We start from the raw sequence: 18,757 nt of genomic DNA, 5'->3' as shown, positions 1-18,757 counted from the left end.
AGAGCTGTGGGGAGGGCCATTGTTTCAGGAGGGGAGCCAGGGGTGGCTGCTCAGGGGAGGGGCATCGGAGCTTGAAGGAGGAATAGGAGTCATCCATTCACTCAACAGACATTTATTAAGCACCTGCTGCGTGCGGAGCCGCGTCTGAGGCCCTGGGGATGGTGCACGCAAACGAAGGTCCAGGTTCCTGCTCTGACAGAGCTCATGCTCTAGTGGGTGACGTGTGGACAATGAGCTGAGGAGGGCTCGAGGCAGCTGGGGTGACTGGGGCACAAAGCGTGGATCGGAGCAGGGCCCTGGACGGTGCAGCCACCGCCGGACCTTGGGAGGCACCGGGGGAAGAAGGTCTGGGTAGAAGGTCCAGCAAATGCAAGGGCTTTGAGCTGGGAGGGTCTGAGAGAAGACCAGCGAGCCTCGCGGGCTGGGGGAGTGGAGGGTGATAGGGTGAGAGGTGGGCGGGATATGGCAAGAGCTCCTCCGAGGCCTTCGGAGGGGACAGTCCAGGGCTCCCATCTGTCCTCCCCCGGCCGTGGCTGTTTGAAGGGGCTGATGGCTGATGGACTCAGGTACTTGGGGCCTCCTCAGCCGTCACTCAGGAGGAAGCAGGAAACTGCCCACGTGGCCGCTCATGTCATCTCACCCCACGACCCCGGGGCCCTGGGGCACGCAGGGCAGCTTAGGGCCCCTCAGAAGGTGTGTGGGTCTGGAAGAGGGGAGGTAGGAAGAGCCCCACTGTGCCGAGCACACACACAACCACAAAGACCCACAGGAACAGCCGGTCCACCACCATGGCCACGTACTTCCAGTCCTCAACGACCTGTGGGCAGACAGAGGGGCTGGTTACAGGTGCCCAGACCTTCCTGCTTCCACTCCTTCGTTCGAGTTGGGCCCTCACTATTGGGCAAGGCCCCGCCCCCCCCCCCCCCCCCCCCGCAGCCGGAGTCACCTCTGTGCCTCTCAGGTCCTCAGTGCCCTCCCCCCAGCATGGCAGGGCCCCCGACTGTCCAGGAAGCCTGGGCTAGAAAGGTCATTAATACGACACGTTGTGACTCGAGAGCCCAAATCTGTTGTAAATAAGAGGGACGCGGCCCGGGAACGCAAGGCCCCCTCTCTTATGTTCACCCTGAGCTGCGTGGGGGGCAGGCAGTGGGGCCTGCAGGACCCCTGGATGCCCTGCTGCTCAATCTGCTCACTGGTTCCTGTGCCTGGGGCCCAGCCTCTGCCTCCACTGAATCTTCTCAGGCCAGCGTGGGGTGTGGGGCCTGCTGTGAACCCTGCTGGCCTCCAGAGGCACCGCCACCTTTGCCTGGGGGACCCGGGGCCTGCTCTGTCCCCCCGGAATGCCCTCCCCCGCCAGGCCCCAGGCCCACAGCCTTGCCCCTGTGGCCGCTCTGCCTGTCTTCCCTGCTGGCAAGTGGCCTGATCAGAACCCAGCAGAGGCTCTGGGATTGGAGATGTGGGCAGCAGCGGACAAGCTGACGTCAGTGACCCAGTTTGTCCAGGTGCCTCAGGGGTGTGCGTCTGCCCTGCAGAATAGTCCTGTGTCAGGCAGCCCCCACACCCCAGCCACGCTCACGCCGCCTGTCCCCAACAGCAGCGGCTCTCCAGGCGGGCTCTCTCTGGCTTTCTTGGGTTTCGTTTTGACAGCCCCAATTTCGGATGACTTCTTTTTCAGCGTGTGCGTGTTTCCCCCTCTTTTTATATTTGTGTGCTATTTATAGTGACCAGTTGGTTACCAGGCGGGTAGAAGTGCTGAGCATGAGCTGTGCAGCCTGGGCCGGCTTTGGGGTGGCCGTGCTCGGGGGTGGGGGGTGGGAGGGGGGGGGCGGAAGAAAGCCCAGCATGAGAACGTGGACCACCCAGTAAGTGCACGTGTGCTCAGTGCAGGAGAGGGAAGTTGAAGGACGTCAGAAAGATCTGCATGTGGAGCCTGGCTCCGCCCTGTGCCGGCTGTGTGACCCTGGGCAAGTCAGTGAGCCTCTCTGAACCCGGCTTTCCCCCTTGTGAAATGAGGTTGGAGTACGTGCCACTTCCAAGGGATCCTGTCAGGTCCTGGCAGGGCCCCTCGTGTGTGCTTGCAGCTCAGTGACCCGCGATGATGATGGGGGGGGTGTCCTGCCTGGCTGCTCCCCACAAGAGGCTTTTAATTAATTGAATTAGAAATGGCCAGAGGGCCCTGAGTGTCACAGGTGGCGAGAGCTTCAGAAGAGAGCACTCAGGGCGGGTGCACGGGAGACCAGTGCTGCTTGACCTGCACGTACACCGGGACCCCTGGGGTCTGCTTTAAAATGCCGGCTCTGGGTGCCTCCTGCACAGGCCCTGGCTCACTCAGAGCGTGGCTCCGGGTGGGGGGTGGCCCCGAATTGTGAAAAGTCACCCAGAAGTTCTCACTTAGCCAGCAGGGCCCCATGCTGTGTATTAACATCTGGGACCCAATAAATCAGGTGATGCTGAGCCACCCAGTGGTCTTAAAGGGAGCACAATCAAATTAATTTTTGAGAAGGTGAAATCTGATGCTTCTCTGGAGCTTTAGGCACCGGGCTGTGCGCCTCGGGGCCTCGTGGCCTCGTGGGATCCGGTGAACACGCGGCTCCGTGTCAGCGGGGCCGGGGCTGCGTTTCTCACGCCCAGGACCCCAGGCCGAGCCGCTCACGCTCACGTCCCGCTTTCTGTTGCTTACGATTCTCTCCTTTCTGTTTCACGGTGTGATTTTGGAGTTTTCCCGGCCCGCTCCTGTCTCCTCGTGCTACTGGAGACCAGCGTGTCCCTCGAGCGTGCGGCCAGTGGGGGGTGAGACTAGGATGTGCCCTCTGTGTTTGTGCAGCCGTGTGCCGGTTGTACAGACCTGTTCAGAGCCTGGTCTGAGGAGGTGTTGAAGTGAGAATGTTCCCGGCACCGTGGGATGTGTGGGGATGTGTGACAGCCTCCAGCCGTCGCCATCGCGTTCTGCGTTCGGTGATCACAGGGTCATCCTGTGAAGTGTCGTTGGTTCAGAGCAAAATCGCTTGAGACGCCTGTTGCTTTGTCCTGGGAAAGCCAACTTCACCTCCTTTTAAAGTCTGTCATTGTCATCGCCCTACCTGACATCGTTACGTTATTAACGTAGCGATGACAACGTTCTAATCGATGTTTCTGTACTCCTGAAAGCCCTCGTGTTTGCAGGGGTTCTGGGCAAGCCAGACGAGGATGGGAGCCGGTGCCCTTGGTGTCTGTCCCGCCCTCGTCCCTAAGGGGCTGACTTGGGGCTCCTGCCTCTCCTCTGTCCCGGGGCTTTCTCCAGCGCGGGGCTGCTGGCTACACAGCCTGGAAGCGATGGGGAGTTGATGCCCTGGGGCCACCCTCAGCCCTAGGGGTGGGTGCTGATGCCCCCTCAGAGGGCCTCCCGTGGACTGAGCCCCCGGAGCCCGGGGCAGTAACCAGTGACCGGCCCGCCCTCCGCAGTCTCTCTCCTCCTCACTGTGCTTCCTGAGCTCGCTTCTCAGGTGACGTGCGTCCAGGCCCTCACCTCAGTGTCTGCTTTTGGGGACCCGAAACAAAAAGGGAGCCCTGGTACTTCCTTCCTCTTTCCCAATGCACGGAGCTGCGATAAAACTCAGGCCAGTTTGGGACTCCGTACTCCAGCCCAGAGATGGGGCTCTCTCGTCCCCTGTGAGTGCGCCGCGGGGAGTGGGGAACCGGCGGGGACAGGGACCGGGCTAGGGACTTACACTCTGGTCTCGGTCATCACTCTTCATATGCTGGGCAATAAAGCTGACGCCCTCCAAGGCCTCCTGCACATCCCGCTGGAACCTCCCGGAAGACCTGGGCCGGAAATCCTGGAGGCCTGCGGTGCGGGAGCCCGAGCCGCCCGGGGACTGGGGAGCCGCAGAGCACGTGGAGCTCCCGCAGAGGCTGGAGGTGCTGGCGGCCTCGAGCCCGGCCGGGCGAAGCTGGCCGGGCCGGGGGGCCCTCGCAGGGCTGCTGTCCGGGCGCTTCATGAACAGGAAGGTGGGCAGCTGGCGCAGGAAGCAGCGGCGGACCCAGGGCGCCATGGTGTGGGTGCCGGGCGAGCGGTGGTGCACGTTGAGCACGCACACGCTGGTGACGATGGAGAAGGTGACCAGCACCATGGTGAACATGAGGTACTTGCCGATGAGCGGCACGTCCAGCGAGGTGGGCGGCACGATCTTGGAGATGAGCAGCAGGAAGACGGTGAGCGCCAGCAGCACGGAGATGCACAGCGTCATCTTCTCGCCGCAGTCGGACGGCAGGTAGAAGACGAGGATGGCCAGCGAGGTGATGAGCACGCACGGGACGATGAGGTTGATGGTGTAGAAGAGGGGCTTGCGCTTGATGATGAAGTCGTAGGTGACGTCCACGTAGCCGGGGTCCCGCGGGTTCACCGTCCTTCGCCCCGGCAGCGCCACGATGTCCCACTCGCCGCTGGGGGTGAAGTCGTCCATGCTGGCCGTGGGCGACTTGAGAACCATGTCGATCTCCGTGTGGTCGTAGGTCCAGGAACGGAACTTGAGGGAGCAGTTCTGCTGGTCGAAGGGGAAGTGCTTCACCTCGATCTTGCAGGCGCTCTTGTAGATGGCGGGCGGCAGCCAGAAGATGCTGCCGTTGGAGCGGACCACCACGTTGGTGTACAGGGACACCTCGTAGGTCCCGTCGGCGCTAGAGGCGTGGACAGGAGAACGGCGTGAAGTCCGCAGGCCTGGCCTTCTCTCAGGACTCGCCCACAGGCCCTGAGGATCGTTTCTCACGGGTCATCCTTCCTTCCAGCCTCTGGTGCCCTCACCGAAAAGGCCGCCTTCCAGAAGGCCCTCCCCACCCCCCCTCCACGCCCACCCCCGTCACTCCCCGCCCCCGCCACCCCCGTCACTCCCCGCCCCCGACACTCCCCGTCACTCCCTGCCCCCCCCACCCCCGTCACTCCCCACCCCGCCCACCCCCGTCACTCCCCACCCCCGTCACTCCCCACCCCCGACAGTCCCCGTCACTCCCTGCCCCCCCCCACCCCCGTCACTCCCCACCCCCGTCACTCCCCACCCCCGACACTCCCCGTCACTCCCCACCCCCGACACTCCCCGTCACTCCCCACCCCGCCCACCCCCGTCACTCCCCACCCCCGTCACTCCCCACCCCCGACACTCCCCGTCACTCCCCACCCCCCCACCCCCGTCACTCCCCACCCCCGACACTCCCCACCCCCGACAGTCCCCGTCACTCCCTGCCCCCCCCCACCCCCGTCACTCCCCACCCCCGTCACTCCCCACCCCCGACACTCCCCGTCACTCCCCACCCCCGACACTCCCCGTCACTCCCCACCCCGCCCACCCCCGTCACTCCCCACCCCCGTCACTCCCCACCCCCGACACTCCCCGTCACTCCCCACCCCCCCACCCCCGTCACTCCCCACCCCCGACACTCCCCACCCCCGACACTCCCCGTCACTCCCCACCCCCCCACCCCCGTCACTCCCCACCCCCGACACTCCCCGTCACTCCCCGTCACTCCCCACCCCCCCACCCCCGTCACTCCCCGCCCCCCCCACCCCCGTCACTCCCCACCCCCCCACCCCCGACACTCCCCGTCACTCCCCACCCCCGACACTCCCCGTCACTCCCCGTCACTCCCCACCCCCCCACCCCCGTCACTCCCCGCCCCCCCACCCCCGTCGCTCCCCACCCCCCCCACCCCCGACACTCCCCACCCCCCCCACCCCCGACACTCCCCGTCACTCCCCACCCCCGACACTCCCCGTCACCCCCCACCCCCGACACTCCCCGTCACCCCCCACCCCCGACACTCCCCACCCCCCCACCCCCCCCACCCCCGTCACTCCCCCCCCCCCACACTCCCCGTCACTCCCCACCCCCCGACACTCCCCGTCACTACCCACCCCCGACACTCCCCGTCACTCCCCACCCCCCCCACCCCCGACACTCCCCCCCCCCCACCCCCCCCCCCACCCCCCCCGACACTCCCCGTCACTCCCCACCCCCTGACACTCCCCGTCACTCCCCACCCCAGGCTGGGGTCTTCACGTGCATGAGCTTAGTGAGCCTCACAGCAAGGAGCTGGGTTTTGTGGTTACCCCATTTTACAGATGGGAAAACCGAGGCTCAGGGAAGTGAAGTGAGACTACCAGCTAGGATCCCAACTCAGGTCTGTTGTCCCCAGACCACAAACGTGTTTCGTGCTTCCATTGGTAACACTGACCTCACAAGAGTCTCTTGCTCCCTGTACACTATTTACGCATCGTCAGCCAATGCTACCAACGCCCAACGTTGACAAAGCAACTGAGGGTCAATGAGACAGTATGGAGGGCAGGGAGAGCCCTGGGGTGGGGTGCAGATGCCAGCCCTGGCCCCCCAGCTGTGCTGGATGAGAGAGCGAGGCCCTCCCCTTCTCGGGGCCTCCAATTCCCCGCTGGTGACAGAGGGTGCCGGCTCTGCTCATTCTAATTCCTCTTCCAGCCTCACAGCCTAGAGGAGCGAGGGAAGCACAGCTGAGGCCTCGGGCTGACTCACGACCTGCCGACCCCCAGAGGCTGGGGCTGCTGCCCGGCCTGGCCCTCGCCGCCTCGGCAACCCTGCCACTCACTTGTTGTAAAGCACAATGTCAGGCAGCCAGATGCGCTTTGCAGGGATCCTCAGGATGTTCACGCCTTCGTAGCGGGAGCTGTTCCAGGCCAGGCGGTAGTCGGTCCACTCCTGGGCAGACAGGCAAGGCCCTGTCACTTGGGAGGTCCGGAGCCACCGAGGGGCGGCCCTGGAGGAAACGTCCCCCGCGCTGCGGGGCCTGGAGGACACTTACCTGTTTCAGCCAGACGTTGGTGGTCATGATCTGTTCCCGCTCATTCTGGGGAGGGAAATGGGGCTATGAGTTCGCAGGTAGGGGCCTCACGCTCGCTCCAGGGCTGTGTGAGCACCCCCCCCCCCCCCCCCCGAGCGACACCACCTCCTGGGTGGTTCAGAAGGGTTTCACACCCAGCGCATCTGAGACAAAGCTTGTGATGGTCACCCAGATCCGGTCGTCCACTGGCATTGCCTTCCCCGTGAACGGCACCCCCAGCCATGACCCCCACAAGCCAGACTGGTCTGCTTCTTCCTGTCTTGGCTGCCACCACCATCTGTCACCTGGACTACTCTAGTGGCCTCCCTATGGTCCTCCTGCTCTGCCCCAGCCTGCCTTTAGCCTCTACTCAGCAGCAGGGCGATCCTTTTTTTTTCTTATTTTTATTCTTATTTTTATTCTTCTTTAAGTAGGCCTCATGCCCAGCATGGAGCCCAACGCGGGGCTTGAACTCATGGCCCCGAGACTACAACCTGAGCAGAGATCAAGAGTCGGACACTTAACTGAGTGAGCCACCCAGGTGCCCCCAGGGTGATGCTTTTAAAAGGTTCTTCTCGACGTCTCAGACTATGTTGCTCCACTGAAACCCTGCACTCCCTCCCATCCCACCCAAAGTAAAAGCCAACGTCCTGCTCAGGGCCCCATGGCCCTTCTCCGTCTGCCTCCCCGCCCTCCTCCCTCAGCTCTAGAACCTCATGCCCTCCCATCTGCTCATCCTGCTTCAGCTTCTTTCTTTGCTCCTGCCGTTCCCTCTTTCTGGAAACCCAGGCAGCTAATGTCTTCACTTTCTTCAGGTCCTCCCTGACCTTCCTGCACAACACAGAACCTTGTCTCTCTCCCCCTTACCCTGCTTTATTTTTCTTCATGGCTCTGGACACCATGGCTGCTGGATGCCATCTATGTGTGTGCTCTCTGCCATAGAATTTAAGTTCCTTGAGGACAGAGGGCACCTGGAGGGCTACCTGGGATGTGTCAGATACTTGATGAATATTTTCTGAAGGGCATAAGAGTCCTACCACAATAATTCAGACCACCATAATCCATCTCTCACCTAGACCACCGTAAGACCCTCCCAAGTAGTCTGTGTCTGTTCTGCACCCCGCACTCCCAACATCCGTCCTCCCTGTGTAGCCAGGTAAACCTTCCCTCTCAATCCTGTCCCTGCTCGAGTCACTTCTGTGGCTTCCTTCACATACATAATAAGAATCTAACTCCCTCAGAGGGTCTGCAAGGCCTTGCCAACTGTCTCAGCCCCATTTCACCTCCCCATGCCCCTTTATTCTGTGCTCTGCCCACCCCTTGGCCTTCCTTCTCCCTGTGAATGTGTTTACAGTCTATACCATTTTCCCTGCCTTCTCTTCACCAAGATAACTTCTAGCACCTTGATCTCAGCTTGGGAGTCACTTCCACAAAGAGCCTTTCCTGAACCCCCACCTGGGTAAAGATATCAGTAGGATGACTTTCAACTGTGACTAACAGAGACCCAGGGTAACACTGGCTTAGAGAAAGTTTACAGTTTGGACATATATAGTGGTTTTGCTCTGCAGAACCCTTAGATACCCATGTTCCTTCCAACTCTCTTCTCTACCACACCTAGAGTGCATGGTTCAGGATGGCTGCTAGAGCTCCAACCATTGTGTCCACATTCCAGGGGTAGGTGGGAAGAAGCAAGAGAAGGATGCGTGCCAGTTGTCTTGTTTTAGTTAGAGTATTTAGACCATTTACGTTTAATGTAGTGCTGATTATATTTGGGTTTAAACCTACCATCTATTTCCTGTACATTCCCTTTTCTTTTTCTTGCTGTATTTTAATTATTTTATTATGCCATTTTCTCTGTATATTTTTTTTAAAAATTTTTTAACGTTTATTTATTTTTGAGACAGAGAGAGACACAGCATGAACGGGGGAGGGGCAGAGAGAGAGGGAGACACAGAATTGGAAGCAGGCCAGGCTCTGAGCCATCAGCCCAGAGCCCGACGCGGGGCTCGAACCTGCGGACCGCGAGATCGTGACCTGAGCCAAAGTCGGACACTTAACCGACTGAGCCACCCAGGCGCCCCATTTTCTCTGTATATTAACATGACTCTTATTTTTTTTTTAATTTTGTATATGTTTTTATTTATTTTTGAGAGAGAGACAGAGTGCAAGCAGGGGAGGGGCAGAGAGACAGGGAGACACAGAATCCTAGGCAGGCTTCAGGCTCTGAGCTGTTGGCACACAGCCTGACGTGGGGCTCGAACTCATCAACCACAAGATCCTGACCTGAGCCGAAGTCGGATGCTCAACCGACTGAGCCACCCAGGCACTTCATGACTCTTAGTAGTTACCCTGGTGACTACAATACACATATACCTGATGTGTTAGAATCTAATATAGATTAGTGATTACCACTTCCAGAACAGGGGCAAGAACTTTAGAACATTTCAGCTCCATCTGTCCCCTCCTGACTTGTGGGTTAATGTTGTCATTATTTAATTTCTGTATTTATTTATTTATTTTTTTCAACGTTTATTTATTTATATTTGGAACAGAGAGAGACAGAGCATGAACGGGGGAGGGACAGAGAGAGAGGGAGACACAGAATCGGAAACAGGCTCCAGGCTCCGAGCCATCAGCCCAGAGCCTGATGCGGGGCTCGAACTCACGGACCGCGAGATCGTGACCTGGCTGAAGTCGGACGCTTAACCGACTGCGCCACCCAGGCGCCCCATAATTTCTGTATTTAATTACAACCTTGTGATTGTTTTATACTGTCAATATTAATTTAAATTCGCCCATACATTTACACTTTCTGTTGTGCTCATCCTTTCCTACATTTCTGTGTTTCCTTCTGGGGTCATTTTCCTTTATGGTTAATGCCTCCTTTATATTGGGTCTTCTTATGTTAAATTCTCTATTTTTTGCTCAGAAAACATCTTTACTTAACCCTCATTTTTGAAGTTCTTACTGGGTATCCACTTCTAGGCATGCAGTTTTTTTTCTTGCAACACTTTTAAGATGTCATTCAGTTTCCTGGCTTCCGTTTTTATCTGTTGGTGTTACTGTTGCCCCCACCCTGCCCCCATCCTCCCTGCGGGGACCACTTTTATGTTTTTCTCTTTGGTTGTTGGGAGTTGGAGTAAGATGAACCTGGGCATGGTTTTCTTTACATTTATCCCTCATGGGGTTCACAGAGACTCTTGAATCTGTAGCCTCATGTCCTTGGCCAGTTTTGGAAAATTCTGCCAGCGTCACTCACACACTGTTTCTGTCTTATTCTTTATTTTCACTTCTCCTGTAACTCCAAATACATATGACAGAACTGACCCTTTTGTCGTGTACTACATTATATTCTTTTCTGTGTTTTCCATCCTTTTTTTCTGTCATTTGTTGATTTATTTGCTATTTGCCTCTCCTCCAGTTCATTAACCTTCTCCTGTGCTACATTACCAATCTGCTATTAAACTCATCCAATGGGGGTGCCTGGCTCTCAGTCGGTGGAGTGTGCGACTCCTGAGAAAAAAAAAAAACACGTAATGAATTTTAAATTCTCCCTATTATAATTTTCTTGAAGGTATAAGTATTATTTTCCTTTTAAGAATATTTATTTACTTAGAAAAATTAACCTATTATTAAATTTCTTTATTATTTATTTATTTATTTTTAATAGTGGTAAAATACACATAACATAAAATTTGCCGTGCTAATGGGAGTTGTTTCAAAGTCTGTGCCTGATCAGCCCAATATCTGAATCGTCTGTGGGTCTGTTTCCATTATCTTCTTTTTTCTGTCTTTTCTTATTTCATCTTGTCTTTTTGTGTACCTGGTCCATTTTTATCTGACTTTATATGCCTCCAGGGAGTACTGACTTTGGCTTATTGGCAGGCAGTTACAGGAGGAGTAGATCATCTTAATCTAGTTTGTGACTGAGCTGGTTCAAAGCAGGGTTAGTTTTTGCGAGGTCTGGTCTATTTTTGATTCATTTGTACTCTTATGGGTGGTCTTTGCAGGGTCTCCACCAAGGCCCCATCTCCCCATCTCATGGGGCTCAAACTCTGGCATGTGTCCCCCAGCCCTGTGAGAGCACCAGACATTCAACTTGGCTTCCAACCTCTTAGCCCCTCAGCCCTGGGCTGTTTACCGCTCTTCGTATGTGGGGATAAGTACCAGAGACCGAAGGGTCCCCTCCCAGAACCTGGTTCCTCAAGTCCTGGCTGAGCTCTCAAGAACTTCAGACGGTTTTTTGCAGGGGGAGGCATTTTTGCACAGCTTTTCTAGTTGTTCTCATGGACAAGGCGTCTTTTAAAACATTTTTGTTTGAAGTTGAGGCATAATTTACACACCGTGAAACGCACAGGTCTTAACTGTACAGTTTGATGACTTTTAACAAACATATTACCCACACAGCCCGTCTCCTTTCAAGACGTATCACTCAGAAAGTTGTCGTGGACCTCTTCCTGTCCCTCACTCCCATTCACTCCCCAGTGGCTGCTGAACACACCTGAGGATACCAGCTCAAGACCCCGGCCACCCCAGGGAGCTGCTTCTGAGGACCTGCCCGCCTCACCCAACACATACTCATTGCTTTCCCTCTAGAAACTGCCATCTTTAAACTGGTCATGCCCATAATCCTCCCTCCTCGAAAGCCAGACCCTGGAATACAGAAGGTAAAACCCCTAGAACTGAATATTCGTTCTGTGCACAGCTTTCAGGGTGGTAACAGCACACAGGGGGACACTCCCAGGCGTAGGGCTGGAGGCTGTGTCCCCTCTTTCTGGTAACTTCTGTTATGTCACAGGGCCCACGGAGTAGATCTGGCAGAGGGCAGCCTTAGCCTGGAAGCATGACCAGAGCTGCCTGCCTGCTTCCCCTAACCAGGGCAACAGCTGCAAGGTGGCAGCTGGGCTCACCCCATTAAGCAAAAAGCCCTTGGCTGGACAGTAACAGACACCAGCCTGGGCCTGGCCTGAAGCCCTTATTCTTTTCAGTCGGCCTGTAGAGGGAAGAAGGACAGAGAGGCTTTCTGTCCTTCCCCCATTCTCGGGCTCTGCTTCCTCCCAGGGCTCTGCTTGGAGGGGCTGGGTTTGTAGGGGCTGGGTTTGTAGGGGCCGGTTATGCTCGGGAGAGAGAAGGCAGCCACCTGTCCCCAGGAGGTCCAGCCCCTCGATTATCTCCTTCCCATGAGACACAGCGCCTTACAATGCTCCCCTCAGAGCTACTGCTCGGGACAGGGTCCAAGCCCGTGGGTGGGGACGCGGGAAGGGCCACACAGGGAAGGTTAACTGTGGACCATGGTTCCTTTGGACACCCCCAGCTCAGAGGCCGGGGGGGGGAAGGGGAGCTCCCTGATACCTCAGCCTCCTCAGCACCCCTACACCTGCCCCACACCCACACGTCAAGAGCTGACAACCTACTTGTGAACTCTGCAACCCGTTCCTCCTTTCCAGGGCTGCACAGCTGCCCTCCTCTGTCCGGACTCTCACCCACTTGGCTGGGCCCATACAGCAGCTGGTCCTGTCCCACCTGGGCCTCTGCAGGCAGTTCCCACAGCCCAGCACCCACCTCCCCCAACAAGTGGGGGAATGTGAGGTCATCTATTGAACAGGCCAGGGGAGGCGATAATAGGGTAGAGCTTCGAGGACGAGGAGGAGTTTCTGGCCATGCTGGAGGCCCATCTGCTAATGGCAAGCCCGTTGGCTGTCTACCCAACGGTCGTTCCCCCTCCACATCTCCTTTGTTAACAAAACCATGACTTTGTTAGATGTCGGACACTCATGAGCTTCACGGACCCTTCTCCGGCCTCCTTGCCATGTATCCACAAGTCTCAGCCAACTCTGGGTAAGGCCCAGGCATGAGCTGTAGCCCCGGGTGCCTACAGGGCAGGTCTCTGGGACTGTTTTCCTCAGACTGAAAGCGACACCCAAGAAAGGATCCGCCACAGATGTTATCATGTGAGGATCTTCTGTTTGGAGCGGTGGCCACAGTCTTACTATCATGGGGGAGAAACAGAATCACAGAATCCTGCCATCACGGACAGCAGCCTCGGGTTCTGACACTGACATTGACACCATTGGCCTGCTCTTTTCTTGGGTTGTCCTTACTGTTTTAGCCACTTGTACTCGGATGTCCTGTGACTGGGGAGTTAAGGCACTGTCATCAATATAGAGATCGTGGGCTAGCAGGTGGCTCCAAGCTGTGGACTAGTGTGCACAGACGGGCAGGGCACGCCCCGCAGAAAGAACACACACAAAGGCACAGGCTGGAACAAAAAAGTCATGACTTAGAGGCAGTCGGGACCTTCTGAGTTTAGGCAGATCTGGAATAGGAGCGGATGAATCATCTGAGCTTGTCTACGAGTCTGGGAAAGCTGGAGGTGAAACCCTGCACCCTCTGGCTCGGCTCTGCCCCCCACCCCCCTCCTTGCCTGGAGCCGGGGGCTGCGGAGCCATCGCTGCGGGCACCTACCACGCTGATGAGCTGGGCCAGGGAGAGCTGGAGCTGGATGGAGATGAGCTGCGCAGAGCTGGTGGCCGGGCGGATCAGGTTATTGTAGCGGGTGTTGTTCAGAAGGTCGTCCACGAGCTTCTCCTCTGCATTGGCCACGCGGCAGTCCCCTGGGAAGACACACACACACACACACACACACACACACACACACACACACACAGTCAGCCCTGCCGGGCCCTGAGCGTGCTGATGCCTGTCCTGGCGGTGAAGGGGCCAGCTCTGGGCCAGGGCGTGCAGGCGCCCTCCGGGCTGGCCAAAGCAGCAAGGTGCTGGCAGGCCCGCCCCTCCACGGGACCCCGCGCATCCAAGGTGGAGCCCAGCTCTGTCCCCCGTGAGCTGTCTCTTCCTCTCCCACCTCCCTCGGGATGAATGGCAGCCCGCACGCAGACGGTTAGTCCAGAAACTGGGTGCCTCCGAGCGTCCATCCTCCCCGTCCGCCCCTCCTGTCTTGTGCCAGGTACCGTGTTACGTGCCTCGGTAACACCAAGCAGAAAGCCAGAAATGACTCCCGCCTCAGCTTCCAGCACAGTGGCGGGGAGATGTTACTGTGGGCTCTATGAGAGCAGGGCTGACTACGGGATATTTCCTGAGTTCAGCCCTTCAGGGTGCAAAGTGCCTTTAAAACAGCGAATGTCGGGGTCCCTTTGGCTCCTGGTCTGGAGCTTAAAGGAGAGGCCTGGGTTCAGGGCCGTAATTAAGACGCGGGGAATACAGCCTCCTGCAGGAAGCCTGGCCTATCCACGGGCCCCCCTGAGCCCCCGCGGCCCTAGATCTCTTGCCAAGCGGTATGTGGGTCTTTGTCCCAACTCCTTCACACGTCTGGGAGTGAAGCTGAGGTTCCAGGACTTGGTCTTGTCTACTGTGGCATCTGGGAGAATGTGTCAGCAATGGGCCGAGGTGGGGGTGGTGCCCTGGAAAGAGACTCTGAGGAAGGTCGAGGACACTGGAGCAGGAGAGCAGCAGGGAAAGAGGAGGAGTTGTGCAGAGGAAGCAGAGTAGGGGCTGGAGGGCAGGAGGGAGGAGGACTGGGGAATAGGGAGGCTGAGGAGGTGGGCGTGAGGCTGCCCGGCGGGGCTGGGTCTCCTCAGGGTGGGATTCAGATGACACCCTTCTCTGCAGGGCCTGCTCGCTTTTTGCCAAATCTCTCCCTCTGGGTGGGGCCGGTGGGCCCGTGGTGTGAATTGCCCGCTAAGCAAGTCTGAGGTGGGCTCCTGGGTGGGGGCTGGGCTGGACACGTGGCCTGGGGAGCAGCGGCCTCTCCGGTCTGCTCTGTGCACTTTCCAAGTCGCTGCCTATCTGGAACACATGCAATATTTAGTGCCTCGTGAAAGATGCTCCCGGGTGCACCTGCTACCCGCCCTCCCTCCCCCCCGACTGCCTGGGGCTGTCCAGAGGGGGTCCTCTGGATGCTTGGCCTAGATTCTGAGCTCTGCCTCTCAAACCCTTGACCCCTCCCGGAGGCCAGCTGTTTGAATACCCTGGAAGCCAGTCTGTAGCCCCAGGCTAAAGCTCGGTCCCTCCCAGAGCCCCTCTTTAGTATGTATCTTTGGGCTGACCTGTCATTTCAGAAAGTGGGGGAGTATCACTTGCTTAAGCCCATCTGGCATTTCTGAGGCAGTTCTGGGGTCAGAATCTGCAGCTCCGGGTCCTACAGGATGGGGACGCTGGAACCCACATCTCTGCAGCCCCAGGAGGCTGGTCCACCGGGTTCCTGACAGGCCAGCGCTGCTCTGTGGGCTGTGGGGGCTTGTGTTCCAGCTCTGAGCCCAGTTGGGACGTTCCGGCTGCTCCCCTTTGGGGCTGTGTTGCCTCCTGGGCATTCAGCTGGCCTGAAAGACCCTCCCCAGTCTTGAGGATGGGCTAAAGGTTTTGAAAACCTTAGACCGTTTAGTCCAATTCCCTGGTTCTCAGCTGGGGAAACTAAGACCACGGAGGGGAAGCCCCAGCAAGTTAGGGGAGCAAGTTAGCAGAGCCAGGTCTCAGAGCCTCTTTCAGAGAAGGGGGCCTCCTTGCCCCCAGTGCCTTCTTTCCTGCCCTCGCTAGTTCCCCCCAAAGGAGACTGCCCCTGCAGAGGCCCTATTGGTAACCAAAGCCGAGTGTGTGTTCATGCCCATGCCTGTGTTTGCACTTGTATGTGTGAGTGTGTAGGAGGGGGTGGGAATGACCAGCAGGGCTGCTGTGGGCTGGACTGTACTCCCCAAAAGTCTGTGGGAGCCCAGAACAACACATATTTAGGTTTTCCACTCTGTTCTTTTCTGCCTCTGAGTTCAAAGGACAAGGGACTGACCTCTCATCCCTACATGACAATGGTGGTCCAGAATGAGTGGAAGCCTCCAGGGCACCAGTGGGGGGTCACCTCCCAGCCCTGGGGCATACCCTGTTAACCAGAGAAGCCACCACTAGGGGTCGGTCATGACCCAGTGATTCTGATGAGTCCAGGCCTGACCTGTCTCTGTCCAGGGCCTGGCCTTCCGAGGCCTTTCCTGGAAACACTGCTCCAGAGCAGAAAGGGACTTAAAGTCTGAGAGGAAGCCATAGCTAGAATTCCAGACTGTGTTGAATGCGTATACAGGTCGAAAAAGCATGATTTAAAAATCTAATATAGGAAAACTGAAAAGATAACACCTACCGTTTGGATACAAACTAGGGAAGGAAGAAAAGACCAACAGCATACCCTTGGCATGTTGGCATCCAAAAGGCAGAGTGATTTTCAGTTTGGGGCGTGTGGTCTTAAGTGACGAAAGGAACGAGAGATTTGTATTTTTAAAACGTGGCTATAGATTTTTAAAAAAAGATCGAAGTTTTTACCTTTTACAAAAAGCTCACCATATATTATCAGTAGCTTCTCCAGTCATGTGTAAGAATCACCTGGATGCTTGTATAAAGGCAGGTTCCCTGCCTCCATTTCCAGAGACTCTGATGCTGTGAGGCTAGGGTGGGGCCCAAGAATCTGCACGGGGTAATTCTGATGCAGGTGGCCCCAGGACCATGCTTAAGAAGCAGCTGACACACCCGAGTCCTCAAGTATGTAGGCAAGGTGTATTATCCCTATAGAACAGATGGGGAAACTGAGGCCCAGAGAAGGGAATGGCATGGGATCACCCAGCAAGTGGTGACGGAGCGGACACATTGAGTGGCGACACCACCTTTGGCGAGAACTTCGTTTCCTTATAGGAGCTTATGTGTCCTCTCCTACCTCCACCCAGTGGGGTGTCTCTGTCTGAGGAAGGTGTAGTCCTGGTTTTCTAGGCTCAGAGGACAAGCTTGGGTGGGGCGATAGGAGCTGAAAGAGTCGTTGGAACTCAGGTGGGGAAACTGAGGCCCAGAGAAGGCAGTCCAAATCACATCTGGACTCTGCCTGGGAAGGGCTGTTTGGGTCTCCCCTTCAGCCCTCAGAGACTGGAGAGGGTCCACTTTGCCAGCCTGACCCAGTGCAATCCAAGCCAGCCCAGCCCCAAGGGTCAGTGACCAGGGACAGTGGTGTCTTAAAAGTGTGTTTCTTGGGAGAGAGACCTTCCCCGCAACTGCAAAACTGGAGATTTTGGGCAAGTCCCTTCCCGCCTGGGCTGAGTTTCCCTGGTCTCTACCCTAACGGCAGGGAGCCCCTCTCAAGGCCGAGCAGTGGGGTGTGCTCCCTGGCGTCTACACCTGGCAGGCGACAAGCCTGCTGGGACCTGAAATCGGTGGCCCGCAGCCTCCCCTCGCGCTGGTGCAGGGCCCGTGCCACTCGGTCCCGGCTCAGCCCAAAGGTACTCGCCGCGGAGGCTGCCCGGGCAGGTGCACACCGCGCCCCCCCCCCCCCCCGCCCCGCCCCAAACCTCACAGACCCACCGCCCTGGCCCGCCCCCGAGGCCTCGGCCAGTGGGCTCACCCCGCCCAGGCTCCCGTCCGGCCGGGACGACCTCCGGCCGCTCCCCCGGGCGCCGGCACCCTCCCCTTCCTCCCACCTGTGGCTATCGGACCCGGGCGCCCCTCCCTCCTTTCCCGAAAAAGACTCACCGCGCCGGCAAAGGGCAACCAGGGAGAAAAGGACCAGGGGCTGCGCACTCCTCATGGCGGGCGGGGGCCGGAGAGGCAGCCTCGGCGAGCCCAGCTGTCGGACCACCCGGGCGCGGGAGAGCCGCGAGCAGCGAGGGAGCGCGGGTGCCGGCCTCGGAGTCTGACGGCGCCGCCGGCGGGCACTAGGACCCAGCGGAGAGCCCGGCCGAGCCCCGCCCACCCGGGAGGGGCGGGGCCGGCTCGCGCTCCGGGACCTGCGGCCGCGGGTGGTCGCCCCCACCCGGCTCCCCGCAGCGCCCGCGGCGTAGCCTTCCCCGCGCGAGGCGGGTCGGACTCCGCCCGCGCCGCTCGTGCGATGGGGAGGCCAGGGGACGTTTGCGCGGGGTCCCTGCGTTGTTGGGGAATGTGGTTGTGGTCCAGGAGGGTCCTACCCCTGGGGTTTGCCGGAAGGAAGGAGCGTTGCAGGGAGTAGAGAGTGAGCTGGCTGGAGTGGGGCTCAGCTCTCTGCAGACGCGGGCGAGGGGGCGGGGGCGAAGGGGCGCTCAGGAAAAGTGTGTGCCATTGGGGAGGGTGAAATAGCTCAGGGCCCCCTGACCTAGCTTGGGGAGCTGGGAAAGCCCGGGGTGGGCTGCCTGTGTCCCCTCCCCTTCCCGCCTAGGCCTTGCTACCTGACCTGACCTGAGGCAGCTCAGGTGACTCAAGGGGGCAAACACTCTCTCCTCCAGCCTGGTGGTCCTCATCAGGTGTTGGGATCCTTCCTGGGGGTTCGGGACTTCACGGGACAGGCATGACCACCAGGGCAGCCAACCCTACCAGTGGACTTGGCCAGAATTGGTGCCTGAGTCCGGGATCTAAAAGGGCCTCGGGTGATTCCTGTAGCCCGTGGCCCACCCTGGCACCCAGCCCTCCACTGTCTCACTACCCCACCTTCTTGTGTGTCCACCTAGATCACTTTCTACAGAAAATCCTTGCAGCCAAATCCTTGTCTCAGGCTCGGCATCTAGGGGAACCCAAATGAATCCATTTTTAAGCAATAAAGGTGACATGGGGGCCGTGGGTAATGGAGCTTATTAAGACGTAGTTAGTAGTTAGATACAACGCCACAGAAGTGAAGACAGTGAAGTGTTGTCAAGGGGATGAACAAATAGACCACGGAAAGAGAATGAGAACACAGCAATGGACCCAGGACATGTGGACACTTGAAATGGACAGGGGTTGCCTTGTAGATCAGTGCGGAAGGATGGAATCGTCGTGAATAGTATTGGGACAGGGGATTATCCATGTGAAAAGTAAATACAGTTAGATCCCTAGCTCACATCATATCAAAGATAAATGGCCAGGTTGTTTAAAGATCTAGCTGTGAAATGAAAAACTAAAAACTTTTAGAAGGGAACATGGTCCTGTGTGTGATGGTGAAAAGTTGGGAGCCTCT

General features: G+C 57.9%; 1 protein-coding gene across 3 annotated transcripts; it reads right to left on the bottom strand.

The window, feature by feature from the left end:
• Positions 1-96: 96 nt before the first annotated feature.
• CHRNB4 (cholinergic receptor nicotinic beta 4 subunit) lies at positions 97-17,485 on the bottom strand. Of its 3 annotated transcripts, XM_058736274.1 has the most exons (7): positions 17,326-17,485; positions 16,153-16,374; positions 13,285-13,433; positions 6,802-6,846; positions 6,589-6,698; positions 3,708-4,656; positions 97-817 (listed from the first exon to the last, which is right to left on the bottom strand). In XM_058736274.1, the coding sequence occupies exons 4-7, from the start codon at positions 6,826-6,828 to the stop codon at positions 677-679; spliced, it is 1,227 nt and encodes a 408-aa protein (XP_058592257.1). In that variant the 5' UTR covers positions 6,829-6,846; positions 13,285-13,433; positions 16,153-16,374; positions 17,326-17,485; the 3' UTR covers positions 97-676. The 3 variants fall into 3 exon arrangements, with proteins under 3 accessions (XP_058592257.1, XP_058592256.1, XP_058592259.1); XM_058736273.1 differs by lacking the exon at positions 16,153-16,374; XM_058736276.1 differs by lacking the exons at positions 16,153-16,374; positions 17,326-17,485 and adding an exon at positions 13,472-13,634.
• Positions 17,486-18,757: the final 1,272 nt, after the last annotated feature.

This window comes from Neofelis nebulosa, chromosome 7 (genome assembly GCF_028018385.1).
Source record: "Neofelis nebulosa isolate mNeoNeb1 chromosome 7, mNeoNeb1.pri, whole genome shotgun sequence".
NCBI lineage: Eukaryota > Metazoa > Chordata > Mammalia > Carnivora > Felidae > Neofelis > Neofelis nebulosa.
The sequence above is the reverse complement of the archived record's forward strand: the minus strand, read 5'-3'. Positions and strand labels throughout refer to the sequence as shown.